This window comes from Melitaea cinxia, chromosome 4, assembly GCF_905220565.1.
Source record: "Melitaea cinxia chromosome 4, ilMelCinx1.1, whole genome shotgun sequence".
Taxonomy (NCBI): domain Eukaryota; kingdom Metazoa; phylum Arthropoda; class Insecta; order Lepidoptera; family Nymphalidae; genus Melitaea; species Melitaea cinxia.
In genome coordinates this window covers 9584025-9603022 of record NC_059397.1, presented here as the reverse complement: position 1 = coordinate 9603022, position 18998 = coordinate 9584025, and the positions used below count along the sequence as shown (strand labels likewise).

The 18998-nt window shown below is 33.8% G+C and overlaps 1 protein-coding gene across 1 annotated transcript in view; it reads left to right on the top strand.

Moving 5' to 3' along the window:
• LOC123670342 overlaps window positions 1–18529 on the top strand; it is a 58423-nt gene extending 39894 nt beyond the window's left edge. The window contains exon 6 of the mRNA XM_045603840.1: window positions 18432–18529. Coding sequence (XP_045459796.1) covers window positions 18432–18478 — 47 coding nt within the window. The 3' untranslated portion in view covers window positions 18479–18529. The remainder of the gene's footprint in view (window positions 1–18431) is intronic.
• Window positions 18530–18998: the final 469 nt, after the last annotated feature.

The following is an 18998-nucleotide window of genomic DNA, read 5'->3' as shown; positions in this document are numbered from 1 at the left end:
GAATATCGTCGCCTATGCATAAGGAAATAAATTTATTTTGCTTACAGTTTTTAAAAATGTTTTAAAAGACATATTTTAGCGATATTTTTATATACACTAATTCAAGGTGCATCGTACGTAATATATCAACAGGGATTTTAAAATAATGTTAATGATAACAATGATCTTTTAGGTACATTATCATATTTTTAAATTATTGTATCTATACAAATAAATAAAATTAGACTGTCTGTTTGTAATATTAAAATAACCGCTTTTTACTAAACGCATATGAATGCATACACGGTACATATACCAAAATAACATTTTTACAATATTTGTCTGTCTGTCTTTCTGTCTACTTGTTTCGGCTAATCTTTGACTTGGGACTTGTATCAGCAGATAGCTGATGTAACAAGGAGTAACTTAGGCTTTTATTTTAGAAATTTATTTATTTAATAACTGCGAACTGAGCAATATCTTTTGTTACATTCCACGTAGACGAAGTCGCGGGCACAGCTAGTTTAAGACATATGTATGTACTTCTTGTGACACGATAATATATATATTTTAGTACTAGCTGTGCCCGCAACTTCGTCCGCGTGGAATTTAAAAAATGTTTTGTTCATTCGCAGTTACAAAAAAAAAAAAACAAAGTAGCCTAAGTTACTCCTTATTACATTAGCTATCTGCCAGTAAAAATCCTGTTAAAATCGGTCCAGTCGTTTCAGAGATTCAAAATTTTACTGATATACCTAATACGAATTTCTACACTAATATTTGAAAAGAAATGTTCACATTAAAAACTTCGAGCATTGTTTTGATTGTAATATCAGCATGCGCTTTTATAGCTATAGGCCTATGGTATAGTTTTACCATTTTTTCCCTTTTTCATTTATCCGCTTAACATTTTCACGACGTAGTTTTATTTTATGAGCAAATCGCTGTGTATAAAACCTTAATTTTGAAAACATTGTAAGCGTATTCATAAAGTTTTAACCGCTCATAAAAGTGTCCTTGGTCGCGATCAAATCTGACATTGTCATGTTTTGAGTGGAACCTCCTCGATCCCACTGTGATACTTGTGAGCCGGAGTTTTAAACATCCCTCGTCCGGAAGCCACTTAAGTGCTCATAAAACACTCATACGAGGAGCTATCTACATCGGTTCTCTGCTTCTTTTGTATTATTTGCATTCCTGCGGTCGGCTCCTGCTCATATACGAGTGTGTGCACGCTCGGTTCGATTATCGATTCCCTATATGCGGGCACGGCTTATAGCACCAACTTTTGTATAGAAAATTCATTTTCATAAGTTCAATGATACCCTTCACATTTATTTTTAAGTGTTTTGAGTGGAATTGCATTATTAATGTTAGTTATAAAAAATTAAAAATATAAAAATATTTATTTATTATTTCTAAATTTATGAAATTGCAAACCTGGTGTCTGAGCCCAACATCATTGGAGTTACCAAATCCCACCGGTTGCGGTGGCTCGGTCATGTCGAAAGGAAGGGGGAGGATCGAGCAGTTAAGAGAGCGTATCTGGGTCGACCAACTGGACGTAGACCGGTGGGTCGCCCCAGGTACCGCTGGAGGGACATGGTTGAAGCAGACTTGAGTGAGATCCAAGCCAATAATTGGCGGGAAATCGCGCAAGATCGTGCAAAGTGGAGAAATCTTGTTTCGGAGGCCAAGACTCACTTCGGGTCACTGAGCCAGTTGAGTTAGTTAGTTAGTTATTATTTCTAAATCTTATACAATAATTTGTGGTTCAGTTACCCAGTGAGCAATAGACGCTCGTTAGGCGTAATGGCTTGTCACTTTACAACAAAGATTTAGAGATTTAACAATATATAGTTATTAAAAAGAAAATTATAACATAATTAAATTATTTAAATCTCTTCTTTTCTCGACGACTTTAAGTGCATATGTGTGTGTGTGTTTTTTAAGGGTAGGAAAAATTATAGTAGTATGCAATTGTGTTGTGTATGTTATCGTTGCTACGAATAACTGTAATTGCATGCCCTACGAAATAAAATGCCTACTTCTTGGGTTCGGATCAGCAAAGAGTTCTATCCACATAAGTTACGTTACCCTAATTAACAATTTTTCTACTTCGTCATAGGTAAGCGTTTTTTAATATTCAATTGCAACTGTTTTGCACACATGTAGCTGTTTGGGATATATTTTTAATATTTGATTTATCCTATTATAGATAGAGGTCGATTAACACATATATTGTCTTTGGGCGAGTCATACGCACCCAACGTACGTGGTACGAGATAGCTACACAATCCTTCCTTCTCATGTTTAAAAGTTTTTCTTGCAACGACATACTTTTATTAGCATGAAAAATTAGGTTTAGGACATACAATTTCCTGACACTTAATAGCTTGTTGATCTTGTAGAGATCCTCCGCGGAGAATCCAATTGGCTTTGGAGTACATTTACTTTACTTAATCAGAGATATCTGTTCTCATTTTAGATGCTAAAACCGTGTTATAATCACGGAGACACACACTGTCAAGTCTACGTACAAGAATAAGATACATACTATATCAAAGGCCTCCTTTAGGTCCAGAAAGGTCGTAAGACGTTACGTAGCTCGAACCACTTCTTTTACAAGTATGAATATAATATATTGAATGTCCTTTTTGAGGCTATACTGTAAATTTGAGTGTAGGTTATATTTATAAAAATAACTTACTAGCCTATTATTGATAAATTTTTTCGATAATTTTAGAATTGATATCGGACTATAGTTATTTAGGTCATCACTATTACCTCCTTTGTACACTAGCGTAACAATGGAATGTACTGGACGTGTAGATTGACACACACACCGGTGTGAAAACAAAGGTCGGCTAAGTTGGTAATTAACGGTATAAGGACATCTGTAGAGAGCCTAATGAGCCTGGTTGGTATACCATCCTGAGGAACTGTTAGCTACATACTTAAATTAACAGGCAGAGGAGAATATAGGACAGTTTTCATAACATAGTCATATTTCTTATTTCATTTGATGCAGTTGAACTTCGCTTTGTATCAAGATTATTATTTTAGATATTCCTTTCTTACATATATTTTACCATAAGAACTCCAGCAGTATTTAACCTTGTTTGATCTAATATGTTCTACATATGATAGATCTAATATGAAATACACAAAGAAGAATAGTCTAGCCCGCTTACTAGTAAGCCATTCTGGGATAAGAATGGGGGTATCTTCGTTAGTTGAAAGTTCTAAGTGTTTACCTGTAAGTTTCGTTGTATTCTTGACATTAAAGTCTTTAGATTTCTTTAATAAAATCTTAATTCCTTTTAGTCTGTAAATGTCCCCAACATGTTTTGCGTTCATTTCAAGATTAACATTTTTTGATAAATTTATAACTATATTTATAAGGCCTTCCTCTCGTCGCGTGTGATTTCTTGGGAGCATTTTTCAATTCTACAATTATTTTACACGATGATCTCTGCAAGCCTACACAGCTACAAAAGTCGAGTTTTTGTAACAATAAAATAATAAGAAATATATTACAAGGCTATACTGAACACCAAGTAAAAAGTTAAATAAAAATAACAATGTTTCCTAGCTTTCAAAATCGTTTAACAACAAATATGAAAGGGATGTGGAAGAGGTAAATATTTTTTGATGGAAAAATATAATAACGTATTATGGTTGCTATATTGCCTTGTTAGTCGGTCGAAGTAAATATTCATAAGATGTATGAAAAGAGACCGGTCTGGGTTTGACATATCCAGCGCCAAGAAAAGAAAAATCATTACACAAAAAAAATCGTAATAATAAAATAATTATTACGGCAGCTAATTCAAGTTTATAAAATTTAAAAAAATATTGATTATTATAATGAGTGATATATTGACGCGTTTGCGCAACGGTGACAGCACTGGTTTGTAGCTGTTGTGCTGGCGGTTGCGAGTTCGATCCCTGCACATGACAAACATATGACACCAATTGGCCGTACAGATAGATGTTTGCCGTGGTTTGGGTTTTTGTGCTGTCTTTGTGGGTCTTTCTACCGTGCCTCAAATTTCACGTTAAGTCGTTGGTCCCGGTTTTAATCATGTACACCTGACAGCGATCGTTATTCATAGTATATGTAACTCATAGTATATGCATTCCCAACCCGCTTTGAAACAGCGTGGTGGATTAAGCTCTGATCCTTCTCCTACATGGGGAATGAGGCCTAGTAGTGGGCATTTTCAGGCTGAAACGTAGTAATATATAGTTCTGTACTGTTATTCACAATAGACTATATAATTAAACTGAAAATTTTCTTCTCATTAAAAATTTACAAATTACAAACCGTCTAATTACATGAAATATCAATTGTATATTATTATGTAGAATTTCCGAAGTTTATTCCAAAATGAGCTATAATTTACTGTTCAGGTATTAGTTAGTTATAATTAAGTAAGTAAAAAAAACGTTAAACTATAATGACGTAACGATTTGATATACAGTTCACGATTTATGACTATTAAATAAGTTAAGAAATATGTTAAGGAACATGCTAAACTTATATTTCAAGTAGGTCGAGCAAATGATCAAGTGCTCGATACGTCACAGTAACAGGGATCACTTTAAAGTTTTTCCGCGTAGTACGGTACAGATCCATCCGCGAGCGAGATAAATGATTGATGGTGGCCTTCCAAGTATAAACTCGATTATCCGTTTAGACGCGAACAACTTACAAGTTTTATGTAACGATGGATCAGGATTATTCGAAAGTTTCCAAAAAAGCGAGTCATGACAAACATATTTGCGTTGAATATTGACGACTCTATCAATTCAATTATGTTTGAGCTATATTTAGCGACGTTTTTTAAAACCAATATTATGAAAGGATCTGATAAATATTTTTTACAGTTAGAAAGTCTGCAGTAGAAAATAGTATGTAGGTAATTAACTTTAGGTTACAAATACAACATCTTGTATTTTAAAATATCAGGCTTATCATAGTAGAAGAAATTTATATAAACATTTTGAATTATGTACAAAGTTAAACAATAAACAATAGAAAGTTTGAAGATACCATTTCTTATCGTAGTTTCTTTCTTAATTAAGGAATCTCGCGAAGCACTTTATTGTATTTGCGTTGTTCGTCATTTTGAGAGTAATTGTGATAACTTCCATCGACTTTTTAAAATCTTGTCACTTTGTCTTAAAATCCTAAATAAAAATATCCTTATAAAGTAGAGCCTCAGATATTAAAAGTTTTATTATAAAGGACGGGATTAAAAAATCGAAGCGGTGTTTCATTAGCACGTTTCAATATTAGTTTGCTCTGAAGATGCCAGCGATGCGAGACGAGGGAAAATTGTTTCGTCGTTTATTATTCCAAGTTTTAATCAAGGAGGAGTGTCCTGGAGCCGTCTGGAAAACGTCCGTAGTCACCACCATGGACCGTCCTGTTCACATTAATCGAGTGTAAAATGTAAAATGTCTTGCAAAAAGTTCATTACTTTCTAACTCTTCCATTCAATTGGATTTTATATGACTTAATTCTTAAAGTAAACTGTCGAGAAGAATTTAATAAAAAATTGTAGGTGACTACGTTTCACTAGATTAGATAACACATTTTTTATTATGACCCCTTCAAAGTTTCAACGTCGTTTTATCACTATCAATATTTTTAAATAGTCATATTTAACGGCTTAAGTTCGGCAAACTGTCGAGAATATGTAGCATTAGATTATCTATACTAATATTATAAAGCTGAAATTTTGTTTGTTTATAACTACTACTTCGAATTTGCAAATTATTTTCGTTTTCTATAGTCCCGATCATTTCCCGAGAAAGGCTATATATAATTTTTTTGTACTTTCTTTCTCAAATAACGTAGGGTACAGAACACAGCTAGTGTCATTATATTTGCACAGGCTATGTGTCTTTTCAATTTACGTATTATTATATATACTATGCATTCTGAATAATCGTCTCTTTATTCTGGGTAAACAAAAAGCTGATTGCATGGATTGTCACAACGAATATAGCACCACTACACAGAGTTAGTGTTGATATAAGTATTTCTACCTTTCAAACATAGACAGAGGAATAAGGATGTGTACAAATCGTTTTCTTTGATATACCGTGCTGTGCCCACTCGCCTGGAATAACTCGAACCGTTTGCGCACTCCAGCCCCGTGCTTCGCGTCTTCCCTCAAATGGGATTTAGGAAGTCTAGTTCTCAGTCCGTTTATTATGTGGTTATGTTTTACTGAAGAAATTGTTTTCAATACGTATTATCTATAGAAAAATCTTTGTTTAATTATCAAACATGCATTTTAAAAAGTACAATCCAAATAATTTTATTAATTAACTAAAGTATCTTGTTTTATAAAAATGTTTGCGACTTCAATGTAATAATAAACGCAAGTCCTATTATGTTGTATTTTATTTTTATTGCAACGACAGACCAAGGGGAGAGTCGAGGTGATATTATTTTTCATGCTCCGCAATAAAAAATAATTGGACACGTTTAAGTCGACTTGGAGATATTTAAGTCATATTTATTTTAAAGTGATAATAACAATTTTGTTCTACCTATGCAAGTCGTGTCGTACAACAAAGTATCAGCCGTCTGCTCTGCTCATTTATACTTAATCCTATTTGATATATTGGTCCATTAGAAGAAGCCCCGGTATCTTGCCGAGATTGTAAGAAAGTACCAAGTAACGAAGGTAATACACTTTTATAGACAAGGCACTTGGTCGTTTAGGTGATATCGATTTGTTAGCGACATTAGCGTTTTCAATGTATATGATCTAAGATAGTAAAATAATACAAGTGATGAAGCTAGGTTACACTACTCTCGTTTCATTCACTTATGAGTCATATATGTCAGACGTTAAAAAATTAGTAATAATATCTAATACGTATCAACTTAAGCAATAATATAACCTAGATATCAAGTAGGTACATATACTTTTGATATATGAAAAGTTACCAGTTATCTAAACGTATTATAAAATAAATCATGATCATCCTAATTTAAAACATCAAATTCTAAAACAATAACATTTGTAAACATTTTCAAATAAATTATATAAAGGGAGTAATACTGATTGATGGCCCAATTTGCGTATATCTGAGAGTGGAAAGATTGCTACATGTATGGTGTCGTGTTGAAATTACGGTTTATCATACGTCCTTCAGGGTGTCGTTTCACACAAGTTGCGCAAATTGGATCGCACTTACCGGAAAATAACACCTTCGTTGAGTGCAAGACGATGTACTTTAAAAAACGTGCGCCGTTGTTAGAAAGTTAAAAGGCTTCATACATTTATAATGATAGGTACCTTCTCTGTGACCCTGTTTGCGTCTTTTATGATTAAAATTCTAGCAGTTAAAAGTTAATTGACGACTTTAATTTTTAAATTATGCAAATAATATTTCGGTAATTTTATTAGGAATGTTTATGTTTGACCTGGCTGAAATTAGACAAAGGTTAATATATTTATAAAAATAGTAAAATATATAATTTCTACAGAAAACTTCATAACATTGTTGAACGTAATGACAATCAGATGCATGAACTTTGCATCCCTAAATTAAAACTTGTTTAGAAATTTATAAACAGAATTTTAGAAAATAATAATAATAATTTTAGATTTTAATAATTAAATAGTGTATTTTTAATATCATATCAAAAATACCGACCGTCCCAACGGGGATCGAACCCGCACCTCCGACTCACCGTGTCGGCGCTATTAGCCAATTAAGCTATGGACAGATTTACTCATCTGGTCGAAATCTTTAATATGATGAATTTTTATTTGATCTTAAGGGACCGCGGTGCCACCTATAGTGATTCCTTTACAGCACCCCTAACTATTTAAAGTTTCATATTACAATGAAAATCTTTGACAAGAGACGACATCGTGCTACTTTTAATTTTTTTGTATTATTTTTTGTCTAATACCCACACATGAGGAAATTATAAACATTTTTAATATCGTATCAAAAATGTCCGATCGACTTTTTAATTTCGACTATTGTCAAATGCAAAAGGATAATGGAATGCCACAGTCGAGAAGTCTTTGGGCAAGCTCTAACTTCATCGGCCCTTGTTCCATAGGTTGACGAAAATTGACACAAAAAAGTATGGTAATTCCACCCAATAAAAAAGTATAGGTTAGCCATTAGGCTTGATATCACGCAACGTTCTATCTACTGCTTCAACCGCTTTACGGTTTGCTAGTGTGCACTCATTCCATATAATAAGGCTGTAATCATAAAGAACCTTAGCTTTATCGCTGTTTCTAGAAATATTACAAACAGAGCTTTCTGTGTGATATAAGTCGTTCTGAATTTTAAACATTGTATGGGCAGTCCCCCCCCCCCCTCCGGCTACTAAGTGGCCCATTGAAGCGACAGCAAGCACAACTTTACTTTGGTTTCATAGCTTCACCAAAATCACTTTGGTAAGAAATGTCTTACCTGTTGCAACGCGAGCATCTATAATAGCATTTCTCCCAAAGCACTATCAACGCAGTGATACACCCGATCAAATATTAAGCGTTGTTCTTCAGTTAGTATCGAGACATCAGTTTGTGGAATTTCGGCCAGATCTACTGGATATATAATGATTATTGCTAGATCTATTATAGTTGATTTCCATCGCATAATCTCTATTAACGCGTTCATCGTCAATTGATGGCTCGAGCATGCCATTTTAAGAAATAGGATTACCCATATTAGATGTAACTATATCTTAAATAGCAAGAAAACACTCATTAAAGTGACTTTCACTTAATCTCTCATTAATTGTGTTGTCATTATTTAGTTATGCGTGTCTGCAAAAGGTCTCGGCTAATTAGTTTTGATAATTATGCCATAACTGTGCAGCATCAGAAAGTACATAGAACACCAGTATGACTGCAAACAAAAGGCGCAACCGCTGAGGACTTTCGCTTCGGATAAAGCATCATCGCAGTTTTGTTCCCCATCCAGCAAGTGATGTGTCCGGCAAGCCGCTTGGTATGTAGTGTATAAGATATTATCAACCTTTTGGAGCTCGGCAAACAATGTAGGCCATCGAACAACGAGTAGAAGTAAGAGCAGGTAAAATCATTCGGAGTTATTCCGATACACTGTATAAACCCTACCAATAACGTGTTCTTTAAAAATGCCTGTTTCACCTACTATAGCTGTTCCACGTCTTCTACGGTTAAAAATACTCTGTTGTTTATTATAGGTATAATACGATGGAATTTTGTTGTATAAGAGTGACCTGGCAAATGCGTCTGTTTCGCAAAGATTCGCAGGATTTTCTAAACACTCCGTCACTTTTTCAGGGTTTTAAGTTGTTCCTTTGTCCACCTTAAAGATGAAGGTCAAGATGGGTATCTTCTTAGCTTTTATGAATTGAAAAAATTAAAATACGCCAAACTGCATCAGAAGAACTAATATACCGGCTGGACTGAAACCTTGTAACTTTATCGTTATCATTATTTGTGAATCCCACTGTTGCTTGAGCACTGCTTTTGTTTACATATTTTAGTTTTTGACACTTTACATACTTCAACATTGATGTGAGCTTGAAAGGTTCTCGATAATACCGGTGAATGAGGTCCAATAATACCACCCATCTATTATCTAAATTTATTTCCTGACCATGTAACTTTATTTTAGTTGTGAAGCCACCTTGTTGAGGTGATTTCCGACGATACAGTTGATATCTGTTTTCTCCCGATATGGTTTGCTCTTAAAGTGCTCGTGGTGGTAGTGGGTATCTTTTAAAACAATAAACTTTTTGTACACAGGGAGAATTCTTGTTTAATGCGCCGCATGGTCCTTGTATCATCTGAGTCTTTACAGTATCGAGTAATATGGAATCTTCGGTCTTATCAGGAAATTCAGGAAATTTATTTTACACTTTATTAGCCAGCAACATCAGCAATAATTTGTAGAAAAAAAATGTACAAAAGGCGGCCTTATTGCTTAAGTGCAATCTCTTCCAGGTAACCTTAGGGCAAAGGAGAAGATATATTGACGGAGTAGGTGTAGAGTATGATTTTATAAAAAAGATAGCATCAGGCCTAACTTTTTCTCCTAACTACAGTAGTATGTGGGCATGTGCAAGCCCAGTTTTTGCTATTTATTACTGTACATATAACACAGAAATGGTTTGAATTTTTTTTTGTAATTAGGTCAATCATCAGCTTTAGTTTAAGGTGAAAAACTCGGGCTATTATGTCATATCTATCATGAAGCGCCTAAGTGGGAAAAAGTTATTGTGAAATTTCATTCCATTTTGGGTTAGTGGTGAAAGTGAATAAAAGGTCAAGTCAACCGTACTTACGGACATAGCGAAAGGCGTCTTGCGTACGCTCATGCATATAACGTGGACCTCCTCTAAAGCTTGACGGTAAGATAACTAATCGTCCTATGTTCTCCACGTTGTTATCTTGCTGCATTGCTTCTCGCAGATGCACGTAATCGTCAGAACGTAACCATGTCTGTTTAATGCGTATATAAATTAACCTCTCCATTTCTACTTTTCATACATGTCCAAGATGAATTGGCTGAAAAATCTTCGAAATCGTTGCAAATATTATAACTAAAACAATTTCATCTAATTTGTATTTGATATAAATAAAACTGTAGGGCTGATATTTTCTTATTATAATTTTTTATCCTAGTGGATTAATTTGGTACAGTCTCAAATTATACCCATTATTACGATGGATTTATATCAAGGGATACTGTAGAACATCATAAGCTTGGTGTGTTTCACAAATACGTTGTAAGCAATCATCATGAGTGCGCAGCGCGATGTCACGTCTATTACATTCCTGATCGACTAATATTACAGCAACTTCGTCTTATACTTCCACGATGTTCTTTCCCAGGACGACAATCAGCTTTAATTATAAGTTCACCACAATATATTAGTGAAAACTACATCTAAATCGAAAAATCAATTTTTTAGATTAGCGTGCATAAACCCGCAAAAACAGATAAACAGACGAAAATTCTAACAATGATTATTTTGGGTGCTATTTGCGTTGATAAAGGTCCCAATAATATTTTTTTTCATAATATATCTTCCATGTACAGACAGCGATCCGTTACATTTTTATTATGTATTGATGATGGTTATACTGATTTAGTCTACATTTCATTTACTTTAACAGATAGTGATAAATTTAAATTTTGGTTACTTTTTGTTAGCAGTATTTTTTCGTCATGCAATTTTATTAATGAAAAATAATATTTACTTTTCAAATGTATAAAAGCGGAAAAAATTCAACTAAATGATAAATTTGGGCAATGGATAGGAACCCCAAAAAAAGATAAGGCGGTTGCGTTAATAGAATTTTACCAAAATAAAACTCAATATGCGCTTATCTGGATCCGGTTTCAATCTATTATGTTTGTTCGGTTCCTTTCGTCCCGCAGTGTCGTCGCCGAGAAGGCTTTTAAAGTAAGATTTTAACGTGATACATAATGAAAGAAGAGAGTGGAGTTCCTTAGAGCATTTCGCGGTACCTCTGCGCCGGTTTACGGATAAATGATTGATAGTCTCGGCGTCACACCTACTATCACTCGTCACGCGTGACTTTTACTTACACTGAAAATATTTTACACATTTCGCGGTGTCAGAGTTTTACATTGTGTATAAAAGAAAAGGCAAATATGTGATGTTATAGATATTCTTACGAATTTTTTTTTTCATTCGTCTTGAAAATATATGAATTTTATTTAAAAAATGAATCAAAACTTTCATTTCGTGCACAAAAAAAAAAACTAAATTCTATAAGTATATACGAGACATTTTATATTACATTTTTCATAGCCAAGTGTAAAATAGTACCATTTTTCCGCTGTGCCAATGTCTTGTGTTATATATTTTTATCGAATCTTTAAAGTATAGTCGTAAGAATATATTGCTTACTATTGAGGTAAAATACATCGCGTACCACTTTTATGTCATTGGTTATTTATTGTGTAAAGTTAAAATCTAGGTAAGCTAATATTAAGAGATTTTTCATCAGATCATCACTTCAGCCTATCGCAGTTTACTGTTGGACATAGGCCTGCACAACTTTGCACCAAAAATGGCGCGAACTCATGTTTGATGCCCATAGTCACCACGCTGGGCAACCGGGTTAGTGACCTCAGGGCTGGTTTTGTCGCACCGAAGACTGTGGTGTTGCCCGTCATCGGCCTGTCTATTTCAAACCTAGCAGTTGGGTGGTTCCAAGGGGGTAGTGGAACTGTGTTATCCCTTAGTCGTCTCTAACACACCGACGGGAAGAGATGGGGTGGCTTTATGCTTTACTGTCGTAACCACACAGCAAATAGAAAAAATAATTTCAGCAAAATATTTTTTTTGTTTATTTCCTCAAGGTATTTTCTCTGTTTATGTAAGTATATATTATTAATATTCAATTATAATCCAGCTCTAGTCATTTAAGTGCGCGTTCACGATTTCACAGATAAAAGTAGATTTGGCTAAAACTCAAAAGATATGCAAAGGTTCATTTGAATGGAATTGGGTGTATAATTTGCATACCTATTTATATTATCTTTGCAGCACACAAGTGGGGTCTTTTTATTATCAAATTTACACCAAGGGGAAAAACACGCAGTTGGAATATAAAGCTAAAAAAGGAACTGATTAAAGCAAGTGTGAATTATAAATTCTTAAGATAATGTAACCTACGTGTTATCTGATTATACATATTTGAAGTTAAAGTTCTATGCCGCTAAAATCATAAGCTATACATGGAATTAATGTACTGCGTTTGCTTACGTAGTACAGAAATTCTATTTTCCGTGTTATAAAATGAATAACAAAATACTGAATATTTTAAACACAAAGTTAAAACAACAAATAAATAGGAATATTAACTTAAAGTATCGTTATAGCCAATTAATTCTATTTCAAATAGAGGTACAATTTAGCAACGAAATAGTTTAAAGCTTAATCCGTTTACTGATTGTGGATTTAGCGTACGAATATTACCTTGAAACTGTTCATTGAAGTTGAAATAATTTAAACATTATATTAATTTAAATAGTTGCGATGTTTGCTATCTAAGGGATAGGCAAATTATATAAACAATACTTCATATTTTGTTTTACACTTAAACATTTTCTGCTGATTAAAATTAATAATAAAATGAAATAATTTTAAGTCCGTTAAAAGAAAAATGTAACGTCATTTTGCAAACGTAAGATTTTTAAAAGCAATACATTTTACTCTTCGTAATAATTGATCTCATAACTTCATTTTATTTAGAAATATTTTAGCAAGACAAGTATAAGAGTGACATAATTTATATACAAGTACCTGGGTGACCGACCCGTGTATTTTTAGTAAATCGTGTTTTTGGAAATCATATTTAATTACAAATTATTACAAAATATTTTTCGATTTTACCGACATAATAAAAAATATGAACTAGTTATTTAAATAGAAAATCACGAGTGTAATTAGAAAAGAAAAACAAAATCGGTCTAGAAACATGGTGATTTGAATCGTAGTCTTCCCATTTATTTCTGGCCTGACGATTTCCCACCTGAACTATTACAACTTTACTGACAATTGCGAAATTTATAAAAATGAATCCTAGCTAGATGGATTTATCGCCCCCGAAACCTCCTATATACTAAATTTCATGAAAATCGTTGGAGCCGTATCCGGGATTCAGATTTTATATACAAGTATTGCTCGTTTAAAGATATTAGATAGATAAGTCTTGAGACTGACGCAGTCCATAGAAAAAACCAATTGTTTCTATTGAATAAATCAATTGAATAAAGAGTTGTATTTTCTTTCTTAGATTACAATACGTTTACTTTTACTTTCGAGAGATTTAGTTTAGGGTTTGTCGAAGTGAAGATAATTAAATTCAACCCTTTCACTCTCTTGAGCAAAGGAAAGTCGTAAATTGGAAAACTAAACTGTGCGGATCTCACCCCGAGATTCAATTAGCCGCTAATCATATCTGGAGGGTGTGAATGGATCGATCGTGTTCCCTTTCATGCATCTTAAACGATTACTCAGAAATGTTAACTAAAATAACAACAAAAACTCCTTAATTGTAAAGGGTTTAGTCATAATTGTTAGAAAAAGTACAGAAGTCTTAAGTACGACACGACTGGCATGCTCAATTTTAATAAAAAAATACGAGGTGGAAGTACATAAAGTGCAACACAATCTCTTTACGAGTACACACGGAAGCGACACCAATAGAGCACACACTTCATCGGGTGCGCTCTTGCCGATCCGTTTTCTGTCGCGTCTCGCTCGTAGCTATCAAACTATCGCCTGCTTCACTGAAGAAATTTTACAAAGTCATTCGACTGTAAACTTTTCTCTGCTCGTTGATACAGGCTATAGAAAACAGTTTTCTGTAAAGTATATGAATACGATGTGTATTTCATTATTGATAGAAAATAATAAAGAATGTACTCTTATTACTTTTCTTAATTGTATTACATATTTCGTTATTCTTATGAAGACTTCAGGCGTCAAAACTATGCAGTTATGAAGAATAGTTGAAGAGGAACGTACACTGCTATCGTACGTCGCCGGCCAAGAATGCGAACGATAGAAACTTCCCTCGACGATTATACAGAGCAAACATGGATAGAACACCGTATTATTGACCTGAGTCTTCACATAGATAGCTTTTAATATCACGAAATTGCCTCGACATCATTTAGCCGCTGCAAATATTACTTTAATCCGACAGCAATAAGGTTTATGCGCCCGTGCTTACGGAGAACGCAATAAAACCTCTGGAAATTTGAGACGTACGACTAAAGTCTTAGATGTTTCTTTCTAACTTATATCTAATAGCATAGGAAAGCACAGTCTTGTCTCTGTCTCGTAAATGTCGTCACGGCTATATATTGCGAAGGCAGCTACCGTTGACAGCGATAAAAATTCTTAGTACTTCGACGTTATCTTGCAAGTTACGTATATATTATTATAATGTTGGAAGTGAGAAATAATACGAAATGAAACTATAAAAAAGTTCATTATGTATTATCTATCTCTTAAGTTTGTTTTAAAGTATTACAACGTAATGTTGTAGAAAGAGTTGAGGATTTAATTTTCCACAAATTATAATTTTACATGAAAAGAAATAAAAGACATAATATTCCACGGAGTATAAATTTTGTAGACATTTTCTCCTCTGTAACTCCACATTGTGCACTTCGTATAATTGTGTAGGTAGAGGTGACGGTCGTAAACAAAGGTTGGGCCGCAACAATGTAACCCTTCTTAGCTAAAAATTTTCCACAGCGTCGTTTACCTTTTGCCGCCGCAAACGTGGAAGGGCTCTAGTTTGTCACTTTTTACATTCACGTATATTTACTGTCGTTGGTCATAGGGCGGGAATGGTTTCTCTGTAAAGGCAGTTTTACGACTAACACGTGGGAAGTCAAGGGAGTGTATGCTGTATTGACTATGTTCAAAGCTTACAAGTTTATATGCGAGTGGGTCTGAATAACATACAAAATAAAGGCGGCTTGTAAGTGTGCACTTGTATGAAACTTAAGTTTTTATTATCTAGGTGTTAGACACTAATAATGTAAACATATTAACATATTAACATAATGCAGATATGAATTAGAATTATTCCTCTTTTTATTACACACTCAGTAAAAAAATGGTTTTGTAGAAGAATTCCTAAATTAATCTTAACGAACTTTCTTTTACGCATTAAAATATGTAACGAATCTACGTTATTTACTATGAATACTATGAATTTTAACCGCTGGATGATGAGTCGTTGTAATTTATTTATAAGTCGTAAGTCATACCTTTCGTCATATTTTTCGTTTCAATGCAATTCGCACGAAATTGGCTCTCCCGGGACTTTCTATTGCTAAGTAGTGGGGTTTGTGATCAACAAAAATATAAAATAAACCTATTCTTTTATTCAAGGTACGTTAGGACGATGAGGGTAAACAAATTGTGATACTTGTGGGCCTTATTACCCGTCACATCAATCATTGAACCCTAGGAGAGTCTGATTACCTACGAAGCGTCTCAATTACTATGTTTATTGCGTTTTTATTAAACGCAGTTTGTTTTGATCAAAGGTATATGGATTACATATTATTCGAAAAATGAGACGTGTACCTACAGTAATTATTTAATATAATTTAATTTGTGCGACTAGAATTTTCGGAAAAAAAAGTTTACCTATCTACCTAAGATAATATTGTTTTAAAATTTATTAAATTTTTGTGTGTATGTAAGTTTAAATTGTCATTACTGGAAACTATATTTAATTACACAATGTAGGCTGTAGCTGAACATGTTAAACTATTGGTTTTTAATATTACCACAAAAAAGGAATGATCACTTTATCTATAAACACAGTTCTTCCTATCATTTGCAATATTTTCAATCATTCTCTTTCATCTAATACTTTTCCTGAGTTATGGCGTCTTGCTCATGTCATTCCTATTCCTAAGCTTTCCAACCCCTCCTCACACACTCATTATAGACCGATTTCCGTGCTACCATTCTTGTCCAAAGTTCTTGAAAGAATCGTTCATAAGCAACTAACGCACTACTTACATGACAATAATATCCTCAGTCCTTTCCAGTCTGGTTTTCGCCCTGGGCACAGCACTGTTTCGGCTCTTGCTAAAATATGTGACGACATGAGGCTTGGGATTGATAAGCAGCAGGTCACAATTATAGTTTTATTAGACTTTTCGAACGCATTTAACACTGTTGACCATGACATTCTCCTCGCAATTTTCGAAAACTTAAATTTCTCACCAGATGTTGTTAATTGGTTCCGTTCCTATCTTTATGATCGCGCACAAAGAATTCGAACCATTGACAAGCTCTCTTCATGCAGCCGTCTCAGAGCTGGAGTACCTCAGGGTGGTGTTCTTTACCCTCTTCTGTTCTCCATATTTATTAATTCTTTAACTTATATTCTTTTTCTTCCTTTTCATTTATATGCTGATGACTTGCAGATCTATCTGACAACTCCTGTTGACGATCTGGCTACAGAAATTGGTCGTGTTAACCAGGAACTTGCAGTTATATGTTCTTGGTGTAAATCGTATGGACTGTCGATAAATCTTAATAAGTCGCAAATTTCCATAATAGGTAATTCTATACAGATATCCAAAGTAGATGTTTCCTATCTTCCTCCTGTCTGTTTTGGTGGCTCGAAATTAGAATTTCACGGTAGTATCAAAAATCTAGGACTTATTCTAGACAGCACACTTTCTTGGAGACCTCAAGTTGCTGAGATCAGTCGCAAAATATATGCTGCAATCGGCACATTGAGAAAGTGGAAAAATTTCTTGCCTATCAAAACTAAGATATCACTTGCCCACACACTTCTTTTCCCTATTCTTGATTACGCTGATGTCTGCTATTCTGACCTGTCTGAAACTCTCCTTAATAAACTTGAACGCCTTCAAAACATGATCATCAGATTCATATTTGGTTTAAGAAAGTACGATCATATCTCAGATTATCGAGCACAGCATAACTGGCTTAAAATAATAGAACGCCGCAACTTACATCTTCTATATTTTCTCTACTCTATCCTTTTCCATCCCACTACCCCCCCATACCTAAAAAAATGTTTTACTTTTCTTGGCTCGGACGTGCCCAGTACGTTAGGCCTTCGTTCTCAGGGTGACAACAGACTTAAACATCCTATATCGCACAGTCAATGTTACAGCAAATCTTTTTGTATTAAGGCCGTAAAACTGTGGAATGCCCTCCCGCGAGACATTCGCCAAGCAGAGTCGATTGATATTTTTAAACGACGTGTTAAAAAACATTTACTATCTACATATCGTTAATAACATTTATTGATATGATATTTATATATTATTATTTGTAAATAATTATTGTTACTGTATATTTTATGTATCTAATTATTTTTTTATGCATATTACTATGTAGATATATGTATGCCTCAATGTAATTATGTATGTGTATGTTATATGTAAGTATGTATGTATGTATGTATGTATGTATGTATGTATGTATGTATGTGTGTATATATGTGTTTCATACATTATATACTAAAATATTTACTTATTTATATGTTTTTTTTTTCTTTTTTAATAATTATGTAAGTTTATCATATCGTAGTTTTTATCTATTTATAATTGATCTTTACTCCTTAATTTGTGCACACCTTAACCGCTGCTACTGTATCATGTCCTTTACCCAAAGGTTATCTGGAAGAAATCGCTATTTAGCGATAAGATCGCCTTTGTACATCTTCTATTGTATCTTTCTTTATATGTGTCTGTATTTCGGTGTACATTAAGAATAAATAAAATAAATAAAGGAATATCAATTATATACTAGTCATCTGTAGTTAATAATTATAGAGTAAAGGTTATTATGTTTATGAAAACCTATGTTTAAATAAACGACATTGCCTTGAAATTTTTAATTATGTTTGTAGCGAGAAAACTTGAGATGAACGTGGTGACAAAAAAAAATGATGAGTAGACTTTATTAGCAGCCGTTTACCGTAACAGATAATAAAAAATGTAATCGTCGCTGTGACGTCACAGGCCACTGAGCCGTGAGGTGGGACTCGGGTGTGCGGCTGGCGCCCACAACGCTCCGCAAATACGAGATTTAGCCTCGTCCGGAAATTCAATCAAGCTCGAACGGAGATTCGATCAAGATTGGGGTAATTAAAATACCTATCCACGAAAACAAAAAGGACATGCTTAATTCATTCAATAAAATTATTAAAAAAAAAACTTTATTTTATGTTTAAATACCTTGCCTTTATAAACGACTTTCAGTTTTTGAAGTAAATAATGTATTTTGTATAATTAATTGAACCGGTGAGCTTCGTGTCATCATATTATTTTTCATTCAAAAAATTTCTCATACATTTATTTTGGCGATTTACTTTTGTATATCTATTTGTAACTATCGATAATAAAATAATATTGAAGCGCCTTAGCATGTAGATCGTTGACATGCGTGTCTCGTAACGGGGGACTGCGGTAGCTCT